General features: G+C 37.3%; 1 protein-coding gene across 1 annotated transcript; it reads right to left on the reverse strand.

The window, feature by feature from the left end:
• Positions 1-1571: 1571 nt before the first annotated feature.
• On the reverse strand, positions 1572-27455 carry LOC107708275 (solute carrier family 25 member 36-A). Its single transcript, XM_016512462.1, has 7 exons — positions 27038-27455; positions 23661-23825; positions 20170-20247; positions 16342-16442; positions 9830-9896; positions 9200-9489; positions 1572-4512 (listed from the first exon to the last, which is right to left on the reverse strand). Exons 1-7 carry the CDS (start codon positions 27076-27078, stop codon positions 4319-4321), a joined length of 936 nt encoding a protein of 311 aa, XP_016367948.1. The 5' UTR covers positions 27079-27455; the 3' UTR covers positions 1572-4318.
• Positions 27456-27900: the final 445 nt, after the last annotated feature.

Below are 27900 nucleotides of genomic sequence, written 5' to 3' on the forward strand. Positions count from 1 at the left end.
CGCCCTAGAGCCGCCACTTATTACGTGGGGGGGGGGCTGTGCCGGGGCTAAGCAAGTTTCTGATGGGGCCATAGCCCCGTCAAGCCCCGCCCTAGAGCCGCCTACTTATTGCGTGACTGTCACCTTCAGTGGACGTTCTGGTATCCGACCTTGCAAATTTACTTAAAATAGACCTTGCGGTGGAGAAAAGAAAGTGGAAATCAGTGGCTTAATGATGTTAAACCGAATGGAGGATTTTCAGTGTATTGATCTACAGAAGGAAGAGCTGTCATACTGGATATTCTCATAAGTGGATTGTACTGACAAATTATATACTTGTCTTTTTGCATAATTTACAGTGACGTTGCAGTGTGTCTTAATGGCCAGCAGTCATTTGGCACATGCTTGTCATGTAAGGTGATTTACAGTACAGTCATTAGAAACATTTCCCTGGAGCAAAATGACTTTGAATGCTTTGACTGATGTGAACACAAAGAGCCATAATATTAGTAACGCAGGTCATTAGTCACTCCTACATGGATTAAAGCCTACACACACACTTTTTTCTCTCACTCTGTTCTCAATGCACAGACACACACATATACACACACAACATAAGAGCCTTATGTCAAGGTGTTCTGCAGTCATGTTTGCACAGCTGTTTGCCAGTCTGTTGTGGCAACTTAAGGTTTTTGTTTGCAGGATGTTGGAGTGTATTCTCCAATATACATTGACTGAGTAACCTGAGTAGTTCAACAAGGGCATTTTTATTTGTGCTGTGAACTGATTTGTGACAGTCCTGAAATGTAACAAGTAATAGCTTTGGAATTGCATACATTTCGTTCTTTTTTATGTAAAAGAACAAACACGCAAATTAATAAAACCAATCAAACAAACAGCAGTTTTGGCCATGGTCATGTGGCTGTGGGTATGTCAACATAGTCAACATCCTTTATGTTTATGCTTTGCTGCCATCCTCTGGCAGCACAGACGAATAACAACAGCACCAGAGACGATGTGAATAACATTTTTATTTTTATCCACACGCTACCGTTTGGAGTCAGTAATAATAATAATAATAATAGTTGTATTCAGTAAGGATGCATTAATCTGATCAATCAAAAGTGAGAGTTAATATATTTTCAATAAGATTTCTATTTCAAATCTGCTCATTTTATTCAATAAAGAAACCTGAAAAAAATTTTTGTTTCCACAAAATATATGTCTACCTAATGATAAAATAATAAGAATGTTTCTCATATTAGAATGATTTCTGAGGAATCATGTGACACTGAAGACTGGAATCATGACTGCTGAAAATGTAGCTTTCCCATCACAGGGGAAAAATATATTTAGAAATATTTTCAAATATTAAAGTTATTTTAAATTAAATATTTTTTAAAATATTGCTGTTTTACTTTGTATTGATGTACTCAAAGATGTATAGATGTATTCAAAGACTAAAGAAAATATATTACATCAGTGTTTGTTTGGTCACCATAATACCTTCATCTGATATCAACAAACCCAGTTTAGATTTTTATTTTGGTCTATTAAAACTCTAGCTTTTAAAAGACATTAGCGACAACATGGGTTTTCCATCGTTTTTATTGACAGTTTGTACAAAAAGAGGTATGATAAATCACATAACCAGCAAAGAATAGGCCACATTTACCATAAAATCAACTAGACTTAAAAAAAATAAAAAATAAAATTAACGGGAATTGACACATTTTGTTAGTGTTGGTCATGTTAGACTGCGCAATATAGACACCACACATGAAAATTGCTGAATATGCCATTAAACATGAAATGAAGATGAAATGATTCATCTAGACCACCGTGTTCAATATTTCTGTCAATCGGTTAGGCTCAGTTAATAGAATGTTCAAGTCTGTCCATTCAGTCCAACATTGACACCTGAATATTCCAACATCACTTTCTGAAATGCCTTTTTGAATTTCTTCGTAATGCCATTAAAGTCTCTGTGAGACCCTGAAGTGCATTTGTTGAATGCAAACTTAGAGCATCATGCATGCATGTTTGCAAGAGATCACTTTCTAACACAAGGGCATTACGACTTTAGATACAACACAACTATTTATGCACTAATTTTACTAATCCATCAACTATAGTCTAACTATTCTAATTACACTAAAACATCACGCCTGTTTTCCAAAAGCAAATGCTTTTGTTTATCAATTAGAACAATATTTAGCAAATCGCAGACTGAGATCACATTTGTTGTGACGAGAGTCCAGCATTAACTGCATAATATCTGATGATGTTGTGTGTATTACGAGTAACGAAATCCAATGTGTGGTAATGAGCATTACAGAATTCCAGAGCTTCATTAGCAGCATTACAGATATCGATGACTTAGAAAACAAAATGGATTTGAACTGGACAGAAAAGACATTGAAATGCATGAAAACATAAAGACACATTACTTCTGCTTATGAATGATGGATGCTGCCAAAACCATGTATTTTGCTGCTTGAAAAAAAAAAAAAACTATTCAAAGATACTTACAGGACCATTAGAGGCACTGTATGGGATATACCAACATGAGGTTTAATATATAATTACCTTAAATGATCATTTTAAGCCAACATTGTTGGTAACGAACTGTCTGTGGAAATTATGTGGATAACGTCTAAATCACCAACATGAACAGTTTGAGATCCTTCATATCATGAGGGTGTGAAAGTACAGACAACAGTAATGTAAACAAACAAGCAAGATGAAAACACTTGGAAAGAAAAAAACAATTGTGACTCCTTTTCAAGCAACGAGTCCAGGGCCAGAATGAGGAGTGATAAACAAAATGATATAAAATGCATTAAAAAAAGATAACATTCCACCAAATGAGTTTCACAACATCCTTCTGTGATAAATCTATCAAACAAATGCAGTCATTCAAATAATACTACTGCATAATCAGAGGACTTAAGTTATGAACACTGGATATTTGATATGTATACATACAGTATATACACATACAAGAATATCCTTCACTAAAAGTTTAGTACACTGAACTGTACAATAACTTCCAAAGGGAACTGTTCAGCAAAACACTGTCTTGCTTACATAGTAATACTATGTTTTACAATACAAGATCAAAATTGTTCCAAACAGAAAAAAAACAGCCTAGACAGGCCACAAAGTGCATAAACGGTCAGTCAGAAGCCACTGTTAGAGGAATCCGTAGGGTGGGAACAATTCTGCAGCTTGTATTCCCACTCAAAAGTGGAAAAATGACTATTGCCTTACGACGAATAATATCGTCACGACTTGGCATGTTGTTTGTAGGCAACATGCTCGTAGGCAACATGCTCAGGGATAGCATTAGCCACTACCATTTAGCCATCGGTAAATTCATCTCTGGCTCTCGCAGACACCTGGGATTCAAGTAGAGGCTTTGCAGCAGTGAACGGTGGCGATAAACTCGAGAACGCTCCATCTCAGTTCAAATAGGCCCAGTGACGCAAGCAGGACAACATCTCCCAATTCAAAAATACCACCCCAAATTATATACTATACTGATATTAGGACAACGGTATGACACACACAAAATAAGTATGATTAAACTTAACATGAACCTAACGAAGAAACACTTCAGTTTGAAGCACATGAGGGGCCACAGATCACGTGACCGTCAATTTAACAACAGCAAATGGACATTTGTGCGCGGACAACCATCTGCCAGTTTGGAAAGAGTGGAAGGTGACCTTTAGAGGAGAATGCTTGAATTAACAAACTCTGGAAAGGCAAAATGTCATCTTTATGAAATGGTGAAATAAGAAAAACATCCTTTACAGTAGTGCTAATATGCCACATCTGAAAAACACTTTCTTGTGCTTTTTTTTTTTTCCTTCAAAGACCTTCAGTCATTTCAGATCTTGACGGGTTTGTTTTTCTTTTATTAAAACAATGGCTCAGATAAAATGATTTTTGAAAGAGCTTTTTTCCCCCCAGCCAATTCAGGCTTTTGTTTTTTCTTCAAGCATTCTCCTCTTTGATTGTCCTTTCAAAACGGACTTTTCGTAAAACATTTTTAAACAAATGAAACAGACAGCTTTAGCGTATCTGTTCACCATCGCTCATACTTTTTTGAAACACTCTCCAGTCTGACAGGCTCAAATCCCTCTGTTTCTCGGAGACTATAGCCCCCTTTGGGGGTCAGGGTTGACAATGCGTTTCTAGGATTTGTTCTACTTCCTTTGGTCTAAGCCTGGGACAATCTCTCTCTCGGTCTCCATCTAGCTTTTGCATTCTCACCCTGTTCGTCTCTCTCGCTCTGTCTCTCTCCCTCTCTTTCCTGTTCTCTCTCCGTCTGTTAACCATTGAGCAGGTAGACCACCAGCTCATAGGTGCACATCATTATAGCAGTGTTTGGGATCTGTCGGACCAGATGAGTAGTGAGGCCTCGGTACAGTGCTCTGTAACCCTCCTCCCGGACCACCATATTTAGAGTTTGGAAGAACGAACGATACTTGCTGCCCTCCTCACGTAGTCTGGTACGAATAACCTCTGTCATGGAAGAGAGAAAGAGAGAGAGAGAAAGCGAGAGAGAGAGAGCAAGTTAACAAAAAATTATTTGTCAGAGAAACAAAATTTGGAAGATGACTTACAGTGGCATCCAAAAGTCTATCACAAGAAAGAAAAAATATATATATTTCTGCATTTTTTAATTTAATACAAACCCTTTCATTCTATATTATATTATACAAATTTTGTGGAAAAGTCAACTGAAAAATACATTTATACAGTTACTTGCATAAAAATTTATACAAATTTATACATTTACAAATCAGGACTTCGAGGATATTAATGGATTGTGTTTCCCACAGACTTACTGTCAAGTGTTCATTGTGTTTTGAGTTCTGTCTTCATTGCTTTCATCCTTTTGACCTAGTTTTACTGAGTTGCCCTGATTAGTTCATTCTGTTCACCTGTGTCTTGTTTAGTTAGTCATTAGCCCCGCTTTTGTTTTTGTATAAATTCTCCCCATTTCTATTCAGTCCTTTGTCTGTGATTATTGTTGTTAAGTCGGATATGCTTTGCTGTGTTCAGTCTACTCCTTGTTTCCATGTGGATTTACAATTAAAGACTGATTGATTGACTTCTCCTTGACCGTGCGCTCCTTTCAGCAGAGCTACGCCTGACAGAATCACCGACCTCCCCAAAATGAACTGGGGACCTGCTGTGGGACCTGCGACAGAATGGTCGGCCTTTGGAGAGGTATGTGGAGGACTTCCTGGATCTTTCCCATCGGGTGAGTTGGCACGATGCCTCGCTCGGTGTGTGCTTTCAGATGGGACTGGATGAGGAAACTATTTGATGCATGTAGGGATATGCCGGTATCAAATTTTCATGTTGCGATTAATTGCTAATGCTTTTATTACGGTATACGATATTATCACGGTATTGAAATTTAGTTTAAAAAAAAAAGTGCTGTCATAATACAGTATAACAGGTTTAATAACTTTTTTCTTAACAAAAATAACTGAACATTTAAATGCAATACAGAAAAATGTATAAAGTTTTACACAGATTAAAGTGCAAAAGAACTATAAAGACCAATAGGTATCACTTTACAATAAGACCTCATTAGTTAACCTTAGGCCTGTCACGATAACAACTTTTTGTTGTGCGATATATTACGCCAGAAATAATTGCGATTAAGCGATATTATTGTCATTTTAAAGACCATTTTATGCCACTGAGTGCAGAAGAAATATAAAGACCAATAATAGGTCACTTTACAATAAGACCTCATTAGTTAACCTTAGTTAATGCATTAACATTCACAATGAGCAATAGCTACATTTGCTACAGAAGTTATTAATCTTTGTTTAAAAAATACAAGTCTTAGTTCATGTTAGTTCATTAATTAACACCGCTGCAACTCTCGATTTTAACATCCTGTTATTAAATATTGGAATACCTAAGATTAATGAATGTTCAGAAGAATTTTTCATTGGCAGTTTGTTAACTAATGAATTAACTAATGAAGCCCTAATGTAAAGTGTGACCGAACAATAAAGAATCAAAACACTTTCAAACAATATCTAGGGCATGTTGTAGTCCAGATTAAAATGTAAAAAAAGTTTGAAAATAAATAGCCAATTAAGTCTAAATATTTAAGTATTTGGCGCTGTGATGAACATCATAGCAAATACACAAATCTGAATGGCTGTTTAAATCATTTAAACACAAGCTCTAAATTTAAACACTCTAGCACCCTGGCCACAATGAACTCAAATCCGCCGGCCACTTCACTCACAAGCCCTCCGACCGCTTCTTTCACAAGCTCGCCGGCCGCTTCACCCTCAAGCCCTGTGATAACTTCAGCATTCCCTTTAACGACAGCTCAAAAGAGGAGGATAAGGAAGAGACGGTTCACTGCGGCTCTAGCCCCTGACCAGAGTTGAGAAATGGCTCCTGATCCCGAGTTCTACCCTGAGAGTGTTCCAGTTCACGAGTTTAGCCCAGAGGTGGCTTCTATTCCCGAGTTTAGCCCAGAGGTGGCTTCTGTTCCCGAGTTAAGCCCAGAGATGGCTCCAGCACCTAAATGCAGCCCAGTAGTAGCGCTAATGCCTGAAAACAGCCCAGAGATGGCTTTAGTTCTCAAACCCAGCCAGAATCCTGATCTGCCACCGCTCCAGGACACCTGCCCACCATCCCCGGTTTGACTCGGTTTTGTTTTTCTACTCTCCTGCTCTGTCCCCTCCAGAGCTTGCTTGCTTGCTCTCCTCCTCCTCCTCCTCAGGTGGAAGTTCCTTTTTTACGGCGTGAGGACACGCCTTTCTGGGAGGAGGTGATCTGTCATGTTCATTGTGTTTTGAGTTCTGCCTTCATTGCTCTCGTCCCTGTGACTCAAGCTGCGTCCGAAATCGCATACTTCCATACTATATAGTAGGCGAAAAACGGTATGCGAGGCGAGTAGTATGTCCGAATTCATAGTATTCGAAAAACGGTAAGCGAGAAGTACCCGGATGACCTACTACTTCCGCCCGAATTCCGTAGCATGCATACGATGGACACTTTACTATCCCATGAGGCCACAGGAGAGGAGGCATCATATTCGAAAATGGTGGAAGGCGGCGACGCGGCTCTTTTCAAGTGTAAGTACCTCAGGGAAAAACCTTGTTCATTGTGGTTAAATTGCACTTGTTTAACATGATCTAAGTGAACGGCTGACTTATTGAAAGTTTAAACATTGTAAATCGATGAGATGATTTCGTGAAATCGATGAGATGATTTCGTGAATCGGCTGTAAAAAGATGTTTAATCATTTATATATTATTTTATTATTTTATTATGTTTATATTTATGTATATATTGTATATATTTAGCTATGTATGTATTCATTCCTCTCCCTCTCTCGATTTATCCAATTGTGTATTCATTCAAGTTTATTCATTGATTCATGTATTTTGTTTGTCCTGCGTATTTTTATGCATTTATTTATAACAATAAATTACTTTATTTCGTTGCTCCAAATGAGCCTCTGGCATGGTGTTCACAGACATGACTTTTTATTCTGAGGTAAAATTTGCTAGCTAAATAGGTGATTGTACTTACCTTATTTGATAAATGATTTACAAGCTGTCGACGAAGGCGTGATCTGCGAGCAGCTGACCGACGCCTCCTCTGAGCTGTTGATCCAATCAACGTTAAAACGCAGATGAAAGCGGTAAGAATAACGTGAAACACTGCTGATGTTCACGCAGTAGTGAGGGCTCTTTAAATTTTGGCGCTGTTGTGAAGACGCATGTCACGTGACAACATCAACATGGCGGATGTAGTACGTCCGAATTCCATTCATACTACTCTCATTCATACTATATAGAACGTACTTTTTTTAACGGTCGAGAAGTACGTTCAAATTCAAATGTAGTACCTACTAAGCAGTATGCGATTTCGGACGCACCCCTAGTTTTCCTGAGTAGTCCTGATTAGTTAATTCTGTTCACCTGTGTCTTTAGTTGGTCATTAGTCACGCTTTTGTACAAGTTCTCCCCATTTCTGTTCCGTCCTTTTGTCTGTGATTTATTAAGTATGATATGCTTTGCTGTGTTCGGCCTACACATTGTTTCCCTGTGGATTTACGATTAAAGACTGATTGAATTCTCCTTGACCGTGCGCTCATTTAGCAGAGCTACGCCTGACACTTACTTTATTTGTGGAGGCATATATATGCAAATTCATTCTCTGCCAGCAGGAGGTGCTTTTAGAGCGGTAAAGGTAGCGGCTGTACACAAAGCAGCACTCGGCTCACAAACTCTGCTTTATCAGGCATTATATGCAAGATGAAAAGAAATTCCCAAATTTTCTGAAGACAGTCGGTTTCCTTCAGAAATACAGTGATATTAAAAACACCCGCACCGTTTTTTCGATTTTTAAACGTGCAGTGCTCATGTTTATTCAACTAAGTCCAAGCCTTTTGGAAAATCTATTTGTGGTGGTCCGTTTTGATATTGACAATGTATGGGAAACACTGGATTGAGGGTCAACATGACGTTTCAAGAATGTTCACGTTAGAGCTGCACGATTCTGGATAAATCGATTTGTTTTTGTTTCAAATAGAGATCACGATTCGGAACTAAGGAAAACATGTAATTTACTAGAGGCTATGACAAAAAATGAATTGTTTCATTCTACTAAAAGTTAATTTTTAATAAAAAAAAAAAGATTGATTCAATAACTTTTTTTTTTAAGTCACTTGTCAATGTAGTCAACAAACATTATTTGAAGCACCAATTTGAAGCAAAAATTACTTTCAAATGATTTGCTACATTTTGATCACCGCCATAGACATCGTTTATATCCAAACTATAAACTTTTATCCCAGTACTTCTGTGATAATATGAACGACTGTAAGACAGAAATAATACTGTATGGTTAAACTGTTTGTGAAGCGGTTTCATTCCTAAACCTGGTAACTGCTCTCCTTGTGTAAGTGGCAGCACAAACGCAGATTTGAATGTTTCTATATGACTTTGTCAAAGGTTTAATAGACACAGATCGTTGTCATTTAGAAATAAGATCGCATGGGTCTTTGAATCGAGATCGCAATCTTTTAACGATTCATTGTGCAGCTTTAGTACAAAATAACCAACTGCCAAATAAACATGCCAACTACAAACCAAAAATGAAACAAATTTGCATAACGATAACAAAAAAAGACAGGAAAAAAAAAAGTAGTACTCACCGTGAGGATAAGCAATTGAGGTGGCACAAGTCTTGGATGTGGCAGCAGCCAGCATCATTCCGACAAAGTCCGATGCATCTTTTACAGATTCATCTTCATCATCCATGTTAGCGTTGGCCTTGGACTCAATGAGTTTGCGTTTAATGCTTTCATAGATGACAAAGTGGATGACAGTCTCTGATATGCCAGCATAAGAAGCAGACATGCCCCTGTAGAATCCCCGTAACCCATCTGACTGATAGACCCGCCGCACACACTCAAATGCACTCATGCGCCGTTCTCCACGGTTCCTGGAGAAAGTCAAACACGTATGGTAAATGTCAGAAATCTGGTTATAATATTCCCTCCTTCAATGTCCCCTAAAATATATAACGTTTTAAATGATCATGTAACACTGAACATTGGAGTAATGGCTGTTAAAATTCAGCATTGCCATCACAGGAATATATACAATTTTAAAAGACATTAAATTAGAAAACAGTCATTTTAAATTATAATAATTTCACAATATTTGTTTTTTACTGTATTTTCGACCAGTCTTTATGAGCCTAATAAACTTCTTTCAATAACATGACAAAAATCTTACAAACCCTAAACTTTTGAATGATAGTGTACAGCATATAGTATTACCTGGCATCGAGCTGCAATCGAGTCTTTATAAGCCAGATCGGGTTGGTTGCTGTAATGGCAGTGAACCCTGGGAAAAAGAGGTGTTCCAGATCAGGCTTGGAAGTGATATTGTCAGAGTAACTCAGAGCACAGGACATTCAGCAGGTCTAATGACTCTAAAACAGACAAACTTTCCCTAAAGAAACTCCACACTTCAGAGAAGTGCCGTGGACATCTGTAAAATATGCTTATGGCCTGTTTGTTTCAGTTTAAAATGTGAAATCTGAATCTCTTTTCGGCATATCATACCAATCTCAAACACCAACAGTGTGATATTGACTACATGTTCTCTTCAGGAATGCCCAGCATCATTAACAGCGATTACTATCGGATGTCAGGAATGCCATTACAGATCCACTAGGCACTTACTTAATATTTTCAAGTAAGAGCCATAAGCACATCTTAGAGCGGCCACAGCAGTAAATAAGGCCTTTTAACTAAAGCATTAAGCAGCTTTTCATCTATAACAGGACTCTGAAACCAATGTAGCTTAAATATTTAGTCCTATCCTCACTGAATTAAACAGTATTTTTTGGATCGAGTAGAAGCTAAATTAGATAAATATCTTTAGAAAAGAGTCTTAAGTTAAAAAGAACCACTATTCAGTTACATAACAGCAGCCAAATCACAAAAAAATTTTTTATTTACGTTAGGCAAATTATTGTTTTTCACAGCATGGGCAGTGAATTATACCACCGCTGTGGTTGTTGAAATGCATGCCATGTGAGTACTATGCTGGCAAGACGTTGTGATGTGACAAATTATTAGTAAATTACATTAGCACAACAATGGCTGAATTTATTTTATGTTTGCTGTTAAGGTATGTGTATGCAAAATAAGATTACATGTGTGTTTTAAGAGATTTAAAGGAATGGTTCAACTAAAAATGAACACAATTTACTCACACTCAGGCCATCCAAGATATAGAGGAGTTAGATTTTTTTATGGGAACGGATTTGGAGAAATTTTGCGTTACATCACTTGCTCACCAATGGATTCTCTGCGGTGAATGGGTGCCTTCAGAATGAGAGTTCAAACAGCTGATAAAAGCATCACAATAATCCACAAGTAATCCACATGACTTCTGGCTAGGGTTGGGTATCGTTAGAAATTTTCCGGTTCTGATTCCGGTTCCAGTTTTGCCTAACGATTCTGGTTCCGATTCCGGTTCCATTTAAATTAACTATTATTGTTTTTTTTACTATTTTACCTTAATTGAATGTAGTGTTGCTGGAAGGTAGTAAGTAATGCTGAGTAATGCATGTGCTTCAAAGTTGATGTTTTTTACACCATCAATAACATTTTGCTTTTCAAGCAGGAATAAGCTGGTTGGCCAAATAGTCCCTTGAAGGCCAAGACACTTGTTCATTTCCCTAAATTAATGAAATATTATACTTATAACCATGTATACACACACTGCATAAAGCCCCTATTTTACAAATAATAATGCAGTCAGGAGATGGTGTGATGCAATGAGTGGTTTCCACATTTTTAAACATTTAAAATGCATGAAAATATTTTCAATCACTCTTGAAATGACCTGTACGCTAAATAATCTAACCCTCATACTTGCATAACAATAGCAGTCTATTTATTTAGTGGGGAGTGCATGTCATGGGAAACAATGTGCTCAGTAATTAAAGAGGCAGGGCGGCATTTCTGTTATTTGGTTTGTGACATCCTTTACGGGAAACGCCGGCGCAAGGCTGCTCACAGCGCTTGGTCACGTGTTGCACCAGAACCTTTTTCGGAACCGAAACTTAGAAATTGCTCACGGTTCCGGTTCTGAATAAGAACCGGTTATCGGTTCCTAACCCTACTTCTGTCCATCAATTAACATCTTATAAACATAGACATATCTGTTTACTCTTGCTAATGGTGCTTGATCTGTACATATTTCTCTCCTGATTCAGACTAGACGACTTTTTCACTGGAGAAAGCAATATTATGGATGGAGAACTCAAACTCATAACAAACAATGGTTTGAAGTAAAAAAAGAAAAAATTGATGGATTTGTTTCTTACAAACATGCAGCTTTTCACTTCACAAGATGTTAAATCATGGACTGAGTCGTGTGGATTACATGTAGATTATTGTGATGTTTTTAATCAGCTGTTTGGACTCATTCTGACGGCACCCATTCACTGCAGAGGATTTATTGGTGAACAAGATGTAATGCTACATTTTTACAAATTTGTTCCAATGAAAAACAAACTCATCTCCATCTCGGATGGCCTGAGGGCGATTTTTGGGTGAACTATTTCTATTATGCGTGCTAGCACTGTATTAAAAGCATTAAAAGCAACAGTAAAATAGTCTGCCTGATGTTGGTGGGAACAAATAGTTTATCTATTCAACTGCAGCAAAATGAAGCACAAAGCCTGCACTCTGTGTTGTGGGTGCACAAAATATCCCCGAACAAAAAAAAACAAAAAAACAAAAGAGAGCATAAGACAATGGCAATTGGAGATGAAAACATTCATGTGCGTTTCTAACAGTACACAGTGTAAATAGTCAGTGTTTTCTTAGGCTAAACAAACCAAAAGAAGTCTATTGAGCTAGAGTAGAAGCTCTAGAGAGGGTAAGAGGCCTAAGGCAACTGACTGGTGAAGGGAAGGGGGATGACAGATCGGTATAAGAGAGCGAGAGAGAGAGAGAGAGAGAGAGAGTGTGTCTCTGACGAGTACTCACAGGGGAGGGGCAAAGCTCCTCTCCTCACAGCTGCAGGACGAAGCCTGCAGATATGGGGGGTAGAGCAGGCTGGCTCACAGACCCTCACGCAGGGTGAAAGCTACAGTAAAGGCCTAAAATAGACACAGGCTTTTCTGTACCACAGTCACAAGCAGCAGTCCACATGCCCCTCAGAGTCAAGTCAAACCCATGAGGGAGTGGAACACGACAATAAACCCTGCCCACCTCCCCAACCAAGCCCCACCCACCAATTACATCAAACAATGACCTTTCCATCCCAAACATTTAAGAGAGTGCTTTAATTTTCCTTTCTTTTTGAATGGATAAACGGAGAAAGATGGTAAGAGAGGTAGAGAGAGACAGAGCAAGACAGAGCGAGATGAAAGTGAATTTTTGAGTTTTAAAGGACATCATTAGACCAGTGTTTTTTATTTTAAAGTCCCCCTGTGGTCAAATATTTTATCCCTTAAAACTTATTTGTTCTTCAAAATGACATATTTAAATGTTTTTTCTTGTGAAAATAATTTTCTCATGCCTTAAAATAGCTTGAATGTAACTCTACACCCTTGCCTCATTTACTATACGCGGATCTATGGATATGCAAATTAGCCCCGCCTCCACTCAGTCACACCAGCCAGCACCTCCTGATCCACTGAACTGTAGTAAACGCAAAACAATGGTATACACGGATAATGACTGATAAAACTGTTTTTACTAGCGGACAACTACAGTGAATACTGTAACATTCGTTAAAGTTACTTACTTGACGATGTTGTGTCCTAAAATGCCTTAAACTCGAATGCAGCCGTTTGTGATTATTTCGTGCCCGCGAGCAACGCGTGTGAAGTGCAGACGCCGATGCGGGAGAGGTGGGTCTGACTCCGGGCTACTTTTACACTGTTGCCACTAGGGGTCGACCGATTTGCTTTCGGAGTGAGAGTGAATTCCGCATTGATTGGTCGGGCTCATGACTCCCAACAAATCAGATGAGCGGTGGGCGGAGACTGCTATAGGAATCTATCCCTTGACATGATTGGTTATTGGATTGTGACGTAGCAAACCGAGGGCTTTTTCAAACGGCATTTCTGCGTCAGCCATTGGGAAACTACAGTTTTAAGGAGAAAATACTCAGCAATGGTGTTGATTAATGGATTGGCACATGGTTTGTCTAAAAGCATATTAAAAACACTACATAGACAAATAAACAACATAAAAAAATTTATTTTCACTACAGGGGGACTTTAAATATAAAGGTACAGAACAGAGCTGATCTTGCTGAAGGAACACTATTTATCTTGATCATATCTGAGCTTCAGCAATGCTGGGTCATATAAACAGCTACAAAATCAAACTAGGATCAAAGTTTATATCAACAATAACTTTAAGGAGGGTCAGAGGCAGTGCATGTAAGAGTCCAATGCTAACCTTGTCATTTCTGTTGGCAAAATCATTGCTGAGCACAATTTTGAAGCGGGTTACATTCTGGTAAGATTGCTATTTGAAAATACTACTATGTTGGTGCATATTGCAGAGGGAATTTTTTTTTTCAACATAAAAAAAACGAATATGTCTGAAATAACTAGCATTTAATCACAAATTATATTATTAGGATAACAATTTGAGTGAAAAGTAAACAGAAAAATGAACAAAATTTATTATTTTAATGGAAGCAAAAAAAAAAGTGTTTTGAAGTCTCTTACACTCACCTTTTTAAAAAAATTAAAAAACAGTAAAAACAGCAGTATTGTAAAATATTACTATATAAAATCACTATTATATTTTTAAAAAATTTGTATTTAAAATAACTTTTATTTTAATAAAATTTTTCAAATGTAATTTATTCCCGTGATGGCAATGGTGAATTCTCAGCAACCATTACACTAGTCTTCAGTGCTACATCCTTCAAAACATTATTCAGTCTAATATGCTGATTTTGTGCTTAAGAAACATCTCTTATTATTAGAAATGTTGAAAATAGTAAACATTTTTGTGGCATACATAATACATTTTTCAGAACTCTGTGATCAATAGAAAGTTTAAAAGAACTGCATTTATTTAAAAAAGTTTGAATGTTTATTTCTAATATAATTTGGTTTAACATTTTTCAAAAATGTAATGTTCAGGTTGAAACTAAATTGATATTCAATGCAGAGTTTGGACTGCTCTGTATTACTGCACCATTTGATTCTTCAACGGCCTGATGTGGTTAATAGAGAGGCCTTACTGTGACTTTTATGATTTATATGATTCAGTCATAACCTAACCACAATGATGAACAATGTGTGGGCCATACATTACAATGCATCAGGTTGCAGGAACTGAGCTAGCGGCAACTGTAAACCAATGCTGATACAAAGAGCCATTAAGAAAATGACAAAATTAAAAATAAAAATAAAGTCACCTGTGCTTTTGAGAGGAGAGAACGGCACATGTAATTAATATTTGATAAGCCTGTCCCTTATCGGATACCAATTTTCCATTGTAAGCCTTCAGGGACCTATATTTAACCACTTTTGTAATGTAAGGGCTATGTATGCTACAAGATGGAGTTTGTCAGGCCGTGTGGCCCTCTTTCTCTTATCTTCAACGCACAGACAGAACATGCTAGGAATGTTTATGTTGCGACAAATGCGCTTCCTGTCTCGCAAAATAACACAGCCTACATATACTGCAATTGAATGACAAGGTTAGCATTCAGGATTGAAATTAAATGACAAAAAAAAAAAAAGAAGTGCATGAAGTTTTTCACTGAATTTACCTTTACAGAGGGTTACAGGCTGGCAAGGGGGCCATGTGTCAAAACTGCGTAATCACAAGGATGTTAAAAAAAAAAGAACTGCAAGCCAGCTACAGTGGCTACATTAATTTAAATAACCATCATCATTTATTAATAATCATTATCATTAGGAGAATCATGATCATACCGGTGAGTAGAGACGTGACTACCTGAGCCGTCCCGATCCCGCCCGTGTCAGTCGCGAGGACCGCTGCCCACCGCGCATGGCACTCTACATGTTAGCGTAGCGCCCTGCTAGCGGCCGCTACTACACACAGCACAGACAGCGTGTGAAGCCACACTGTTTAGTAGCACACTGGCATGTAATGACTTATGTCCTCCAGCCCTCAAACGGTAGAAGGAAACAAAAAAGGAAAAAAAGAAACTGGGAAAGGAAAGCACAACCCAAACTTTAAGGACCTTTTTTGCAATACAGATAACAAGCTTTCAAGCAGATATAACATGCTTGAAAGTGAGTCTATTTGTTTTAGAAATGCTCTAAAATGTATTATTTTTTAAATAAAATTTTAAACGTGTATTTTTTCACTTTTCTTTCTGTGTAGTCTACTTTTTATAAATTAATAACCGAATTTTTCATGACTGACAAATATTCGCTGTTAATATGATTACCGTCAAATACTGAATGTCTGCTTCAAAGAGAACATTTTTATCCTGAAAGTCTTCAATTGTGCTTTCGGTCTAAATGCTGTCATACCTTGAAAAAGGTAACCCAAAACACCATGGCTAAATTCTCCCATTTGTACTAGGAGAATTGTACCATTTGGTCACTAGGACAAAGCATTTTATCGTAATAAGGCTGTCATAGCTAAAAACAAAAGCGACTGACAAACATTGGTTATAAACACCCCAATGATGCAATCTCTGGTTTGTGCACACTAAGAGGTGAGTATCATTTTAGTTCAGTGTGTGAAATACAACAAAAAAGAGCCAATGCAAACTTAAGTCAAAAATGCATTTACATGAAAGATGTAGCTGGGACTCTTACCTGCTAAGCCAGCGGACAGCATGTGCACCTGTGTGGAGTCAGGATCAAAAACATTGTTCAGCTTCTCTTTGGCTGTGGAGTAGGCAGCAAAATAAATTGCTCTGTGGACAAAACAGGAATTAACAACATTAATTGGTTTTGATGTTCTGTTACGTCTGACAAATATATCAGAAGTAGAAGAAAAAAAAGATGTATTTACTTATAGCGAGAACATATTTTTTTAGATAAGTTTTCACATGAATATTTTTGGGTAGAGCTAGGCCTGAATGTACATCGTCCCCCTTACTACACAGCTTTTAACAAAACAAGAAAAACAAACATTATTTCTATGGTTCCGTTATTTACATTGATACCAAACAAAACCAACAAAACAAAACCAGACAAACAAACCAAACCAAATGAGACAAAAAAAAAAAAAAAAGCACATGAAAGATGTAGCTGGGACTCTTACCTGCTAAGCCAGCGGACAGCATGTATGTGCACCTGGAGTCAGGATCAAAAACATTGTTCAGCTTCTCTTTGGCTGTGGAGTAGGCAGCAAAATAAATTGCTCTGTGGATAAAACAGGAATTAACAACATTAATTGGTTTTGATGTTCTGTTACGTCTGACAAATATATCAGAAGTAGAAGAAAAAAAAAGATGTATTTACTTATAGCGAGAACATTTTTTTAGATAAGTTTTCACATGAATATTTTTGGGTAGAGCTAGGCCTGAATGTACATCGTCCCCCTTACTACACAGCTTTTAACAAAACAAGAAAAACAAACATTATTTCTATGGTTCCGTTATTTACATTGATACCAAACAAAACCAACAAAACAAAACCAGACAAACAAACCAAACCAAATGAGACAAAAAAAAAAAAAAAGCAAAACAAAAAAATAAAATACAAAAATACAACTATTTCTATGGTTATGTTATTTTCATGAATATTTTAAGGGACGGGTCAGGGCTGACTGTACATTATCTTAATTATTACAGTTTCTAACAAAACAAAAACAAAACATGACAAAGCTATCTGGGGTGATGTGGCAAAAGTATGTCATGCTCATCATATCACATGTCCTGTATTAGCTACCAGATTTATTTTCAAATGCTGAAAGGAGAGGGGGGGGGGAATCACCAGGATTATTCAAATGAAAATTTCCGATGTAGGATTTAAGCCTTTCTCACTGGGAGTTTTTTTTTCTTCTTCACTTTAATCTAGGTTACATAATTCTCGCACGCACACAACAAGGGCAAATTTTAAGGTCTCACTGAGCAACCTGCCAACAAGCCAAGCAGCCATTTGTTTCCTGAGGAGATGCTTATAAACACATACTTCCTCTCGCCTCTTCAAAACGACAACCAATCAGCATCCTTCCATATTTGACTGACAGCCAATCAGAACCCAGTCTAAATATCTGCCAATCCTGTGCAAGCATAATGCTGTATTTTGGTGAACGCCTTAATTTGGCCATCTGAATGAAATAACGTGACCTTCACGGGAGGATGTTACATAAATAATCTCAAACCGGATTAATCTAAAAACTGGAATTAATTATGGTTTACGATCTAAAGTGTATAGTTAATGTCAGTACGTGAGCATAAGCACATACCAAGCCTTATTCTTTACACATGTGTGGATTTAAAATTTAGATAACGCAAACAGTCACGAGGCAGCCATTCCAGCTGTGAAGGCAGAGGACAAACAGGACGGGAATGCTGAGAAATACATGCACAGATGGAGACAAACATACCTCCTGCAGCATAAAAAGGTTGCAAACACTGAAATACAGACATTTTAAGTGGCTTAGTTGCAACACCATCTCCCACATACCAATTTAAATGCGATTAAACTGCACAGACATGCACATGTCATTCATGCCCTCAAGTGAATGAGGGCATGAGAGCTGCTAGTCTCTGTAGCATAATGATGACACTGCAGTCAATGAACAAATCACAACTGATTCATAAGCGAGACAGGGAATATTCACTGGACTCGCTAGACTCATACAGAGTAGAGAATGCGATCACAGTCCCACAAACGCTACTGAACATAGTAGCTTTACTTTTATAAAATGCTGCATTCATAGTTCACTAGGTTTTGGAACTGATTAAGTGAGCACTATAGATTTAGGAATCCACTCTACAAGCTCTTAACTGTCAAGATCTAAGTGAACAGTGTGACAGAAGGCCCATAGTCAGTTTAGTCCGTAATAAGACAGTGACACGATCCCCTGGTGATGATGCACTTAGATTAGAGCAATGAGACATGACCAACGGGCCCCTTATGTAACAGTCTGAGGGGGAAAAACAATATTTTTTCTTTTCCATCTCGACTGTAGTGAGGAAATACAGCAAATCCCAACAGGAAACAGCGAGGAACACAAATCCAAAAACAAACGTTTATTATTCCAAGGCTGAAATGAAAACAGCCGACGAGTCAAACACATTCGTTTGTGACAGAAAATGAAAGTTCTGGCTAATAATTTCCTACGGATATGCTTGCAAACTCTGATTTCTATAATCTATTGCTATCATACGTTAATATCTTAGTTACTAATAACATTTATTTTAAATTTAATCTAGATTAATAGAAATATGCAAGTTTTTTTATACACACACACACACACACAGGTTTGTTTTTGTGAAAAGTGGGGACATCCCATAGGCGTAATGGTTTTTATACTGTAGAGACCGTATATTCTATTCCCCTTCCCCAACCCTACCCCTAAACCTACCCCTCACAGGAAACTTTGTGCTATTTCAGATTTTCAATACACTCCATTCTGTGTGATTTATATGCGTTTTGAAAAGTGGGGACATGGGGTAATGTCCTGAAAAGTCACCTTCTCCTTGTAATACCTATGTCATACCCTTGTCATTATACAAATGTATGTCCTCATTTGTCACAAAAGCGCGCACACACACACACACACACACACACACAGCAATAAAAAACATATTGTAGCTAATAGAGAGCCATAGTTAGGTTCCAGAAGTAAAAAATCCTATTCGTTTTCTCTAGAGCGAAATGGATTTTGAATAACTCAAACCTTAAAGATAGACTTACCATAAGCTATGAGGTTGTTAACTGATGGCATTTGTTTTTGTTGAAACCATCAGTCCACATTATTTCAACTTAGCTTTTAAATAATCATATTTAACAGTGGAATTCCAGGTAAAATACTATATTACTACATGTCTACAAATCAGAGAATCAAAACAAGCAAAAAGCCAAACAGAAGCCCTTAAGCACCTGACATAACAGCCTCCCTACACTCTCAAACTACTTAATTGTATATGCATATTTTGCAAAAAACGTAAAATATATTGTTTGTGTTTGTTTGTTTTTTATTCGTGTTTTAAATCTGAATTGTCATTTGAAATGCTTCATGGGATTGGGCTCTTTCCATCATTAAATCTGTTAAGTACACAGTCTTGTAGGGCTGTGTATCACCAGCAAAGTCACGATACGATACGTATCACGATACAGAGGCCCCGATACGATACGTATCACGATACAGGACTGCACTGAATTTCACCTCAGAAGAATTTATAAAAACAGCTGTTTATTAAACACTGCTTACTATAGTGCCATTTCTAATGACGATACATCGTCGTATCGATATTTTGAACACAGCACTACAGTCTTGTACCAGTTTTTTTGCCTTATTTAAAAAAAAAAACCATTTTTGCTTCAAATCCAACTTTGTAATGTTGGTTTGTGGATATTTTAAAATCCCTATGGGAACAATAAATGAGAAAAATACGTTTGGCCACTGAAAAAGTGGATGAGCACTGCTGCACTATTTAGCATATGTGTTTTGCATATGGGTCATACCTGGATGGAGCCACTCCCACCAAGTTGGGCCCCAGCCCCCTAAAGAGTGAGCGAGGTCCTTCTTTCTCCAGTATTAACCTGAGAAAGAGAGAGAAAGTTAAAACAGAATATGTAAAAAGAGAAGAATCCACTGCAGTGCCTATGTGAAAGCGTAGTGGATGCTAGCACCCCTTTCATTATGGCAATAGGTGCAAGATTTAACAATGTGACATGTTGTTACCATGACATTCATCATTTGCTTCACCATCTTCAATAAGTTATCCAGACCAACTGAGGGGTTTGAGACAAAGCAGGTAATTGAGAGAAACAATGCCTAGCTGTACCTTAATCAATGCTGTCTGCTGAGTGTAACTGCACACGACTGTTTAAATTATACAAACAGCAGACAATTTTAAAAATAGACCTCTGAAAATGTAATTTAGACAAACCTACAAAGGTTACAAATCTGGAGGAAGGAGTTGTGTTGACCAGTAGGGCTGGGTTTTGACACAAATTTCACAGTTCGATTCGATTCTCATTCACAAACTTGCGATTCGATTCGATTCAATATCGATTATTTTGGATATATATCAGGTACAGTACATGACAAATTTTCTCAAGGAAAAAAAAATCTTTCAACTAATGCTGTAAAATATACATGAGAGTCAATTGGTACTACATTACTATAATATTGAAGGTTAAAATTAATGAAGTTTTTACAATAATAAAGTTACAGTTACATAATAATATTTCTTCTTCAATTAATTTTTTTTTTTTTAAATATAAACATTTAAATGGTGGCTGTCATAAAAACTTAATGGATTTATTCAAACATAAATTAAACATTGAAGAACAGTAAAAAATATAATATGTTATATGGTGCATATATTAAGCAAAATTTAAAAGTTAAATGTGACGTTACGTGTATTGTTTACAAGCCGTTATATTGAAGTCTTTGCGCGGCTGAAACACTGATTGAGAGATTACATGAGACAGGATACGGATTGTAAAGTTGTACTCTTTCTTTTAACTTACCTTCGGATGTTTAGTCATGTTTATTTTGTGCTGAAACTGGTATTAATGTGGAGGAGATGATCGGTTCACGTGCACCTCGCACTGCCGCGTCTGTTGAACTGAGGCGCTACAGCGATCACTCCACATTAAACAGTGCCAAAACTACATTTGTTTAAATACTGCAATACAATGGACAGAATTTGAAATCTGAGACTTTGTTTCATATTAAAAGTACCAAAGCACAATGCTTATTGTGATTTATTGGATGGGAAGTACCCTTCAATGTTCCGTCCATTAACTGAAAACAGGCTAGAATAATCGATTCTTGGGATTTAAGAATCGATATCGTTCCGTAAAAATGAGAATAGATTAATATCGAGATATCGATATTTTTTACCCAGCCCTACTGACCAGTATTATACAAACTAGGTGAAAGTTAATGTTTTGCCATCAGAAATGGACATGTTCAGATTACTCTAGAATTCTTCTTTCAGAAGTTTATTACAAAAAAAACAAAAAAAAAACACTGCATCTGTAACTGATTTTCTCCTGACCTACTTTTCAAACTTTTTCCCTCTGATTCTGGAGTAATACAATAGGCATGAATAACACTGCTTGCCGGAGGCCAAAAAAAGTGATTCCAATTCTGGAGAAGACAGCAAGGCTACACCCAGAAACCATAGCATTGCAACATTTTGCCAGACTAGCAAAATACTACCAAATGTGGCTTGCAGAGCACTCTCACAGCTAGACTAGTCTTAAAGGGCCAAAAAATAGAAACAAACCAAATTCAGAACATAAAATGTCTGAATTTAGTATATGACACCCTTATCTATTCAATTCATGACCACAGGTTAATGTGAATGATTGTACAAAGCCTTTTTTAGCAACATGATTTTATACAAGAAATACATTTTTATATTATTCATTAAACAGTATTATTCAGTATAACAAGTTATACACATAAATTATTAGGTTTACAACTTGCAAGTTTCTATAATGTAACTCCATGGCAGCTCTTTACTCATAAATACTTTTGCTAGTAAAAAGATTCTAGGAAACTCAAAAAGAAAACCATGTCTATGTAAAACTTTCACCTATTCCAAATGTTTAGGTTTAAAGGCATAAAAACACATTCAAATGATGAATTAATATATGGGATAGTGATGACTGGGCAAGTGACAGTGTTGTCAACTGGCTCAAAACATTGTTATTGTTGATCTAACAGCCAAAACAGTTATAAAAGCATTTTGACTGCCCCTTCATGGTAGGCCAGCAACCATTTTAGCAGAACATAGTAGGGCTGGGTAAAAAATATCGATATCTCGATATTAATCGATTCTCATTTTTACGGAACGATATCGATTCTTAAATCCCAAGAATCGATTAGTCTAGCCTGTTTTCAGTTAATGGACGGAACATTGAAGGGCACCTCCCATCCAATATATTGCAATAATCACTGTGCTTTGGTACTTATGAAAAAGTCTCAGATTTAAAATTCTGTCCATTGTATTGCAGTATTCAAACAATAAATGCCGTTTTGGCGCTGTTTAATGTGGAGTGATCGCTGTAGCTCCTCAGTTCAACAGACGCAGCAGCGCGAGGCGCACGTGAACTGATCATCTCCTCCACATTAATACCCGTTTCAGCACAAAATAAACATGACTAAACATCCGAAGGTAAGTTAAAAGAAAGCGTACAACTTTACAAGCTGTATTCTGTCTCATGTAATCGCTCAATCTGTTTTTCAGCCGCGCAAAGACGTCAATATAACGGCTTGTAAACAATGTCACATAACGTCACATTTACCTCAGAAAAAAACATATTCGGTGACCATAAACTCATTAGTCAGATAGAAAAATAACCTGCCCAACTCAATCAGAGCAGCTGAGTCCTTAGCCATCTTCAAGAAACGACTAAAAACACACCTGTTCCACCTTTATTTGACCCTCTAACTCTAGCACTTTCTATTCTATTTCTACTTCATCTATATTTATCTTCTTTTTTATTAAAAAAAAACAAAAAAAACACTAGCTTTCTATTTTTCCTATTCTATCTACTTGTTTTTCTTTGTGCGTGTGTATAATAGAACTGAATCGTGAAATTTGTGTCAAAACCCAGCCCTAGAACATAGGAAGATGCAGGTATTCTGCTGGCTTTCGAACCATTATCCATCTTTCTCTCATTGTTCTGACACCCTTGTCTCTGTGGTCGCTACAGGTGGTTGTAATTTACAGTCAGCAAGAGAGACCCACAGAGAGACTGAGCAGAGAACAGTTGATTGCAAGTTCAAAGACTACAATACTGTTGATCATAAAGATCCTTTAAACAAGAGATTTCTAGTGTTTATGGTACCAACAAGTATTATTTTCTATAGAAATATGTTGCAATGTTTTTACCAGTTTTCACGTGTTGTTTTTTAAACATCACAACACTGGTTTATATGCCCTGGAGCATGATAAACCAGATTTTGCGAGGTTGGGTTTTGAAGTACTCACTTGAGACAGTGCAGAGGCCCCGGTGGGGACATGCGGGCCACACTGGCCCCATTCACAGTGCTGAGCTGAACCTCAGAGATGTAAAGAGTCACCGAAGAAGACTGCAGCCTCGTCTTCACCACCTCCAAAGGACATGTCAGTATTGCACCTACAGTGCCACCACAGCTAGAAACAGAGAGTAAATATTACTATCCTCTTTATTTACACAATATAAATTGTAATGAAGTTTTCTAGATTTGTTGAATAGAAAGTTTAAAAGAACAGCAATTATTTGAAATAAAAATCTAACATAGTAAATGTTTTTTTTTTTGGTCATGTTTGATCAATTTTATGTGTCCTTGCTAAATAAAAGCATTAATTTCATCCTAAAAAAAAAAAATCTTGCTGACCCCAAACTTTTGAATACTTTAAAAAACAAAAACAGACATTCTGGAGAGATGATGCAAATTAATAATTGAATTGATTCATTAAATATCATAATGTACAGACCATTATACATAACTGCATTTACACACTACTATATTCTGACATTTAATGGATTTTGCTTTTGTCAAGGATCAAAAGTCTTCTGGTATGAATAAAAAATAAGCTGCTGACATAAATGTGTTGCATTTTAGATGCCAGAGCATTTTTCCTTCAGCTGACATCCACAGTGATTAGACTTGTGAATGCAGCCTTGACTAACATCTGCATATGGGTTAAGTTTAACATGTACTATTTGCTTGTATGCATGTACACAGCAGGGGGGCTGGAAGCAGAAAAAAGTGGGCCCAGCATGCAACAAGTCAAAGGTTATGCATGGACAAGACCCACAATCACTTACAAGAGGACAAACTTACCTGAAACAGTGAATAAACCACAACAATTTGTCTAATCTTGATGGGTTTTCACTACTCAACTTTACAACTTTACAAATAAAATACCTACAATTATGCCACTAAATGTCAAAGGTCTGACAAGACACCTGTCAATCAAATTAATAGAAAGCTCCATAAACAGATTCCCTGCTTTTATTAAGTGCGCATAAAGTTGACAAAAACAGAACTGAATGTTGATATCAGTATTCAGTAAACCTGCTGACCTCAGAACTGAATTCCTGTGTTCTAAACTCTGCATCTCTCAAGGCCTATTTTTTTGTGCCGCCTTTCAAAAGACCGACCCACATGCAGGGAGCAGCTGTGAACTTTGTCCCAGATATGAAGCCCTCTGGTTTGTTGCTGCTAAGGTTTACACACTCACTCTCTCTCCCTCTCTATGGTTGGCCAATGAACAGTATGATCATGCAGAATTCACGAGCAAAACCCATTTTCCACTCCTACTAAAATGCTCTGCGAGGCCTTTTAGAGAAATTCCACTAGATTTGTATTATTCACAGATACTTACGGAATTCTACTCTTTAAAAAATATTACATGAGGAGTTTTGTTTTTGAAAAAAAAGGGGAAGTAGTCCAGGAAGAAAAGAAAGAAGCTGCATTTAATTTCTTCCGAAATTCAAGATCAAATGGGTAAATGGAAATGTTTCACCAAAGTGAAGTCCCCTGGTCAATGATTAGTAGTTTTGAAGCCCCCTCCAAAAAGGAGTTTGCACTTGAGGTTTACACAGCAGTGTTCAAAGTGCTGAAACTCCCAAGAGAAACGTAACAAAAAATCTTGGCTAAAGTAACCTGTCCCTTTTAAACAGGACCTAAACCAAACTAGTCCAGTCAAAAGTCATCTGACCAAACTGGCCTAGTGGGTCCTACACAAGTAACACTTGTGGTGCTGTTCATGAACACAATGTGTACATTTACTTTTGTATTGTACACAAATGTTTTTTTTTTTTGCATTGTGCAACATTTTTATCTGGCCACTTACAATGCATTTGTGTAAATTAGAAGTCAGCATGAAACAGAGGCTCTGATTATCTTTGTGATGAATTAAAAAAAATTATGTGCACAAATAAAATTTATAATAAACACTGCACTATTCAATAAAAAATAAATTGTCCATTTTGATTTCATGTTGACTTTAGGAATGCACTGACTTTCAAATTCTTACAGCCACATAACTTTCACAATTTTCACATGATGGCCAAGAACAGATACTAGTATGAGCACTACTATGAGCCTAAACTACTTTGTCAAAAAAACTGTTTGTATACTACAAGTAAATTTATAATGTGCAGTAAAAAAGTCTGAAATATAATATGAAAAAAAAAACAGTGTTTGAATTGGCGATGGAGCATTACATTTTTGTCATATTCTATCACTATTTATCATCCAATATTGAATAATAAATTGATAATAAATATATATATATATCATTGCTTTGCACTGACAAGGGAATCTCATTTCCAATGCTGAGTGATTATCTATATCACACAACAACTGATTGGTTTATCACACAGTTCTTTCTAGTGGCAGATGATCTGTTCTCTGCTCACGGTTAGCCTTATAGCTATAACTCATCACCAGCTATTCTCATACGCAATAGGTATGAATGAACTAATCTGAAAACATACCAACCAACACTATGTGACAAAACCCTTTTAACACAATGTTTTCATATGACCCATGAGGGGATTTTGCCCACATGTTTTGCTGTTATTATAAGCTTCTTGTTAGACCTCTTATCGCCCTGTCATCAAATGACATTCAGAGATATAAGCTTGTTAAAGAGAGATATACTCAACTCATATCTCGGTTACATTCCTGATTGTGAAAATTAGTGAGGCAGAGTAACCTTTGATTCAAAGAGCTAGCAGAAAATGATGTTTGGATGGGCCTCATAGAGCGCAAAAGAGCAGTCAGGAACGTGCAGGAATGAGAATGGAGTCAAAAATAGCTTTACTAATACTAGAGAGGTTGCTGTCAAACATCCAACGTCAAGCTGACAGTTGAAACCACAGGCCTGCAACAAAGCTTCTGATTTGCTACAGGAAATGGTATTGCTTCAGGTTCACACTTAGCTTGAAGCTTCGAGTTTTTCCGGTCTTTCATCTGAAATCTGCATGGCAAAAAGCACGAGTGAAAGCATCAAAGCAACAACACTTCCTGAAAATCAGAAAATGGCCATGTCTAGAGACTTCCAGAGGATTCTGTGACAACACCAGGGGCGATTCTGAATCTGTTGCATGACCTTGCATTCACAAATCAAGCATCGATCATCTGTAGCATGAAGACATACTGACAGAAGCTAATGTTAGCTAGATAATTCACAGCAATGTTGAATGAGCATCTACCTGACCTTTTATAACGGTCAACCTGTTTTCTGCAAATAATGTGTCTGACGTTAAATTTTAAAATCAATCAAGCCCAACTATAACGGATCAATGTCAAAGAGAGAGGCATCATGTTGACAGCTCTGATAGATCAGTCTGCCTCAGGCTTGCTACTCACCCTCCAGCAAACAAATGAACCAGGGTGTCCCTCTGACTCATCCTTTAGCATTCTCCGCACCCACACCCAGGCCTGCAGTGCGAGCAAGAGCCGGACAGCTCCGCCGAACCCGCTGCGATTCTGATGTACCGTTCAGTTTAATTGATGTGGATGAGGATAATAAAGCGCACAGTTATTCAGCCCGACGTCTCGCGGGCGAGATGCGGCTAGCTCAGCCCGCTAACGGCTGCTGATGTGCGCAGACGCCTCTTTTTTGCTTCTAACCGGTTCGTTTTTAATTTATCACGATCTTTTCTTTTAAACGACACAAACGGCTATTGGATATCGAGGTTGTGGTTGCAAGGGACGCGTTTTTCTGGAGCTCTGGAGCTTTCGAGCTATATCCGCGTAGAGTCGGTGGTGTCTGTCATTCAGAGGCTGCTGAAGAGCTGACTGAGATGGACAGCAGACTCGCTATTTACGAGCCAATCAGCAACCGCAAAACAGAAGCCGCGATTGGTCGGTTCGCGGCGTGACGTCTATTTGCCCCGCCCCATCATGCTCCTTTCACATGATCACGCAATTGATAAAATGTAAATATTGATTTACCTCGTTTTCAGAGGTTAAGACACATATTTGCAAATGAGCAAGAGATTGCACTTTTTTATTCTGTTCAAAAATAAATAAATAAAAACAAAAGCTTTTTTTTTTATTTGTGTGTTATGATTGACATGAACATGGAGAACCTGGAATTATCAGGAAATTTGCAAAGTCTGATTAAAATCAGAGAAATCTTTAAAAATCACTTTAATCCTTAAATTGCAATATTTCTATACAGTGCATTATTTTTTCCTAATTATACTCAGTTCTACAATATTTATTTG

Source organism: Sinocyclocheilus rhinocerous, unplaced genomic scaffold, assembly GCF_001515625.1.
Source record: "Sinocyclocheilus rhinocerous isolate Xijiao unplaced genomic scaffold, SAMN03320098_v1.1 scaffold1437, whole genome shotgun sequence".
Classification (NCBI taxonomy): Eukaryota; Metazoa; Chordata; class Actinopteri; order Cypriniformes; family Cyprinidae; genus Sinocyclocheilus; species Sinocyclocheilus rhinocerous.